We start from the raw sequence: 5,991 nt of genomic DNA, 5'->3' as shown, positions 1-5,991 counted from the left end.
ACAAGAGAAGAGTATATCTATATATTTTTAAAAGAAAAATATGAGTATTCAGAGACCACTCCTCTCCCTCTCTCTACTATTTATAGTACTATGTAGTCTTCTACCAAAATATTTAAATCTGTAATTATATCCATTTTTGTATAATAAATATGAACACTGAAAAGCAAAAAACAAAGATCGGTCCCGATCGTAAATAGTGAGAGCGAATGAAAAGGGCTAATGTAATGCGCCAAATGCATCAAACCCAATCATTTGCAAAATGAAAATATTCTAAAATTCGTATGGAGCCCTCAAAGCCCCCAATATGTATTAAAAAATACATATGTGCCCAGAGCCACTTCACCGGTCGTACTTCGTATTATTCCATCGATTGTAGTTGTCGTCAATATTTACTCTAACGTACTGGATAGCAAACTACTTGTTATGGTATGCGGAAATTTTCAAAGTATTGTCCTTCGAACAATAGTCCGATCAGGTATATTATTTTTATTTCTTCCCTAGAGGGTCATGAAGTATTTTAAGTCTTCCATTATTACTACTAAATTGAACATATCGTCGTAACACGGTACTGTGTATCCGATATAAAATTCACTTTTCAGAAAACACAATGCTATGTTGTCATAGTCTATGAGTCAAAGTTAAACTCTTTATTCTATCTTCTGCAACCGAGGTCTTACTATCCGTCCGGACCCGGCCCATCTCGTATTTTGCTTGAACATTGTCCCAGTTGCTGAAATTTGTGCCAGCTACCAAGAAGGCATACTACAACCGATTTTGAAATGGAGTGTCGCATGGAGCCAAACTACGATTCACCTATGGTTTTCTCGTGCCCCAGTACACTCTATTAAGATCTTAGCAAGCATTGGCCATGAATAACCACACCTTCTGATATGTGATTATAAACTACCGACAGGGAATGATGTTCATGCTGTCTTAGAACCCTGATTTTACGACTATTGACATATCACATACGGTGCCATTTATTGATCCCCAATTCGCGAGTATGCGTAGTATAACTGCGTGCTGATGGGACTAGATACATAGATTTTTACTCGACGGGTATAAGACAGTTAAGCCTGTTTATTTCTATTTGACTTCATCACGAAGATAAGCTCGCCGACTTCTCAGCCGTATTTGTGCTTAGCCTAAATATTCCATATACTCGTGTTCATAATTTGCGCGCTTACAGCCACACATCATGCTCGTAACAACCCCATCAATTAACTACACGTCGACATCTCCCACCTGTTAACCACATCCAGCGTAGGCCATAATTGCATGCAATATGATGCTGCAGCCCCTGCATGTCGACAATGGCGAGACTAGTCAAACAGTGTGACCTGATACTGTGGTGCAGAATGGCTTGATATCCCCAAAGCATCGATCTGCTCCTTTATCCTGGACGGCCGATTTCAGCTGTGGCGTTCCATCAAATGACTTCAAGTACGCGACACCCAGTAGTTTGTGACCCAGGATCGTCTACCGATGCACTAATGACATGTATGATTTTGTACCGGTCGTAAGCCAGTAGGCTTATCAAGTAGCCACAGAGCGCATCACTTCAGTCACAAACCGTCTGCCCTGTCTGTGAGATACAAAACAACACATGCCGATCGATTCGATAATGCAGTTGCCGATCAGACAGTGATGTGCTTCTAAATCTTCAGATCCCACACATCCTGCATATGATCCTACTTATCCTACATGTGACATTCAATTCACATGTAATTAGTACCGGTCATAAGCTCATCTCAACACAGAAGTTTGTCAACCCTGGACAAGCAAGGGCAAGGCGCACGATCTGTGTGGATACTCGGCATTTTGTTCTCCGCGGACACTCTCCAGCATGGTTGTCACCCACACAGCAATTCATTGATAAAGGTATATTGCCCTTTCAAACCCGGTGCCGGAGCTGTGCCGCATCGCGTACATAGTTTCAGGTCTACGACGCCATGCGCTTGGATACGCATGCTACAAAGCCATAGTAAACAGCAACGACACACCACACGCATTGACCCTCAACTGTAGACTCCCGGCAAACGCTCGAACAGCCTGTAATAGATACTAACAAAGGGAATATACACTGCAATGCATATTCAGCCACTCAGCTTCCACGGGAAGTCTCCAGCAAACTCCTGCACACCCGGCGCCAGGTACTTCTGTAGCACAGCCTGGGCTTCAGCGGAGGTCTCAGACGCGATGCGTACGATAGCACCGTCCTTGCCCCACGGGGTCACGCTTAAGAGCATCGTGGGAGAGATCATGGGTGGCTGTGTATACGTGCGCCATGTAGTAGGAAATATAGAGGACATTGCTGGCGGTTGGTGGGTGATCAGGAAGTATTTGAATGTGCTTGATATAGGTTACCAGTATAGAATATGAACCGTTTAAGTGAATACTACCTGTTATAAAAGAACGATGGTGCATTGAATGATAGCAACTTGCTGTTGCAGAAATGAACGTTTTGTGAGTGAAGTTTGTAGCGGTTATAAATTTATAGGTGACTGGTGAGCACTCCGTGATTTATGGCTACTGCCTGTGATTAAAAAATACAACACGTTCGAGACACAAAAATCAAAAAATCAAAATGTCAAACTACTGTTGTCACTCTACCGGCAGCAACACAAAGTCCAGGGCATAGCTGAATGATATTCGAAACTGGCCCTGTAAATCCAACCGTGATTCGCATTTAGTGGGTAAAGGATTCTCTAACACACAAGAACCCGATTCAGCATTACAGTTGACCACCCCTAAGAAGTGTCACAGAAGCATGTTAATATCCATTGAATATCATACCTTTCCAGGCTTTGCAACCTCATTGTCTTCGGGTGCGCATGCGGTGTTGAAGCTGGTGATGATTGTCTGGGCGTTGGGGCCCAACAGCAGAAGCACACCATAGCATCTGCCACCACCGAAAACAGTACATGGGTTTGTTTGACAAGGGATGAGATATAGATAGGTTCGTATATCACTTTCCCAGGAGAATACATGTTCAGGAACTACGAGCTATTGACTTCGGTTCAAAAGCATTGGGACTTTGAGTCGACAATCACCTCACACAGAGTGTGACGGCGTCTGTGAAAGTGAGGGACGTGTCAGATTGAGCAGCACTGGTACTGTGTCCGTGATTAAGTCTTACATTCAATGTATAGGCTGATTACAAACAATAACAGAACACACGCTCTATGCAAACCTTCCACATGGTAGGACTAGCATATATTATATCACTCGCGCATATACTTTTAACACGCACACATCATCAAATCCGCTTAGCTCTATTATGGCACAAACAGTTCTCAGGGACTATACAAACAGACACACAGCACATACGCGAAGGCACCCATCCGGTCGGCCACACTAGGAAGACCGAGATCTTCGTTGTTTTCCAAGGCGAGGCACTCCCGCATAACAAGGCGTCTTCTAGGTCCTTGTCGTAGCTGTACGTAACAGTTTGTATGTGGAGATTAGATGGAGATATAAGAATTTGGTTTGCGAACATAAGGTTTTGAGTGGATAGGTGACACAGCGGATGTATTTTCCCTTGATTGCACACTTCACAGAAACTGTAGAATAGCAATTGATACTCCGCTTACGCATCAGACTTAGAGTCTAGTACGGTCGGTTAGATCGCTGGCTTCAACCGTAGTAACGGACACATACCTCATTGAATGAGCTCATTGTGTCGAAAGCCCAATGCTCCCCACGCCTCATTCGGCCACTCGTGAACCAGTCCTGTGAGAGATAGGACAGGGCATGACAAGCATCCATAATTAGTGCTGAACAAAAATCCTGTACGCAACTGCCAACCCTATCGCAAACGGTCACGAAATGGCGAAGGCATATGCAGACGACTGTCATTGGTCGGCGCTTGAGATTTCAGTCAGCACAGTGTACACCGGCGTGATGACGGAATACGCGTGATGACGGAATACGTGTGATAACGGAATACGCGTGATGACGGAATACGCGTGATGACGGAAGATGATGACTGAATACGCGTGAAGGCGAGATTAACTATCGGGGCTGCGAAGAGTGGCTGGGTGCGTAGGTCAACACTTCTATTGACGCAATGATTCAAGTGGGTTATTGGACAGGGCACGCACGGCCAGCTTTGATGGGGGCATTCGCACCTAAGCGATGGGAGCTATTCTCAGATATACTTCCTACTGCTGTTCACGATGTGAGATCTCGCGGAGTAGAGTTGACTCCAGAATGATAGTGATAGACGGGTCACTTACTCTCTTGAATGGCCATATGGGATTCAAAACGAGCGCTCATCAGTCTTGTTATTTGCAATTGCACCCTTAGTGGATAGGACACCACGACACAAGAAACGGTTTATAACGGAAATACACCGTACGCGGTTATAAATCATACCGATTGATACAAACAGCAGACAATCATTGATCTTGAAACTACGGATAACACTCTCGGGTGAAAGACCTACCAGTAAAATGATAGACGCAGAATCGTCCGCCATGTGCACCTCTTGTCGTTGGACGTACTTTGCATTCTAGTGTGACATTTGGCAAGAAATCATAAAACAGGGCGGTTTGCATGTTAGTTTGTTTGAAAACTACAGCCACTAAATTTCGGGGTTGTGACAAGAGTAGCGCAAATCCATCCAGGGCCGCTTGAAGAACACGATGGACAATAAATATAGAACCACACTCAATTCAAAGAGGAGATATCTGCATGTCTTCCACCCATTAGAAGAGTGCCAATAGCAAAAGATTATAATTGTAATATGCATAATAACTTGTTTCTCAGATACGGGGATCTAAGGCAGGATAAGGTAAAGCCTCTCTCCTCTATGACATTCGACCCGTCCGGCACAAAGATGGCACACTGGCAGGATGATGTGCGTTGAGATGTTATATAATTGAACAGTTGGTACGGAATCCACCATCAGCCGCACAGGTCCAAAGTAAAATAAAATAAACGAGGGCTTCAAAGTGTGGATAGGTAAGCATTCTCAGGACCCGAGCTCACAAAGTGCAAACTGTTTAGCGCTAAGAAAAAAATATCATAGTTCAACTTGAAAAACTTACCATAGTTCAACATGAAAAACTTACCATAGTTCAACATGAAAAACTCACCATAGTTCAACATAAACATACCATAGTTCGACATGAAAAACTTACCATAGTTCAGCATGAAAAACTTACCATAATTCAACATCGTTGCACAGTCACACTGTCTTCAGAAAACACGATTCACTGCCTCTCTCACCCCTGAACACATTCAATCCCATGCAACACGCACAGAAACAATTCTATGCTGGAAAGATTCTCGAATCGTGAAGACCTTTCGCCAAAGAATGTGTAATTGAAGTAGGAGTATGTACCGCTTAGATGTAAGTACCTTATAAGCTGTGACGGGATGGGGGAGCCAACATAGTGTTGCATTCTTCGCCACGTTGAACACCATGGTATTCAATACAGGGGTACTAAGATTCGACTTGAATATATTCGTATTCCCCTGCAAGTATTGCGATAAACAAAATTATGAGCTATTCGGGGAGTCACAAATATAAGCCTCGTGCTCGTTCGCTGAATTTCGCTACGGGTTCGGTGAGTGAAGTGAATAGATGTCTCAACGACTACAGGCTAGTAAAACCCACACGGATGCATGAATACAAAATGCCACTTTACTATCTACATGTGTAACTATGATAACCCAATGATTAGAGCTATATCATTAGTGCCTAGTTTACTAAAATAGTACAATGGAATGGAGGTAAAAGCAGTACAGATAGCTTCACTCTTATCGCTCTCTCAATGTGTATAACATGTGTTCTGGATGTCAAAGAACAGCAGAGTATCCTGAATCCGAACCATCAGGTATAGCAAATATGAATGCAGCGACAAAATTGTAAACGAAACTGTAATAGTAACATGACTTAAGTTCGTATACAACGCTCGGACACCAAGCCATCGTGAACACTATAGGTACCGAGATTTTGAGGGGATATATACGCATCTAAACATC

General features: G+C 43.4%; 1 protein-coding gene across 1 annotated transcript in view; it reads right to left on the bottom strand.

The window, feature by feature from the left end:
- Positions 1 to 1,075: 1,075 nt before the first annotated feature.
- The window catches only part of SARC_10740 (urease accessory protein UreD), a 5,214-nt gene continuing 298 nt past the window's right edge, over positions 1,076 to 5,991 (bottom strand). Inside the window, exons 2-7 of the mRNA XM_014295207.1 lie at positions 5,365 to 5,481; positions 4,448 to 4,513; positions 3,661 to 3,732; positions 3,331 to 3,437; positions 2,797 to 2,902; positions 1,076 to 2,270 (exon numbers count right to left, since the gene is read on the bottom strand). Of these exons, the coding sequence (XP_014150682.1) occupies positions 2,097 to 2,270; positions 2,797 to 2,902; positions 3,331 to 3,437; positions 3,661 to 3,732; positions 4,448 to 4,513; positions 5,365 to 5,481 (642 nt within the window). The 3' untranslated portion in view covers positions 1,076 to 2,096. The remainder of the gene's footprint in view (positions 2,271 to 2,796; positions 2,903 to 3,330; positions 3,438 to 3,660; positions 3,733 to 4,447; positions 4,514 to 5,364; positions 5,482 to 5,991) is intronic.

Source organism: Sphaeroforma arctica (genome assembly GCF_001186125.1).
Source record: "Sphaeroforma arctica JP610 unplaced genomic scaffold supercont1.1370, whole genome shotgun sequence".
Lineage (NCBI taxonomy): Eukaryota > Ichthyosporea > Ichthyophonida > Sphaeroforma > Sphaeroforma arctica.
This window is presented reverse-complemented; position numbering and strand designations above follow the sequence as displayed.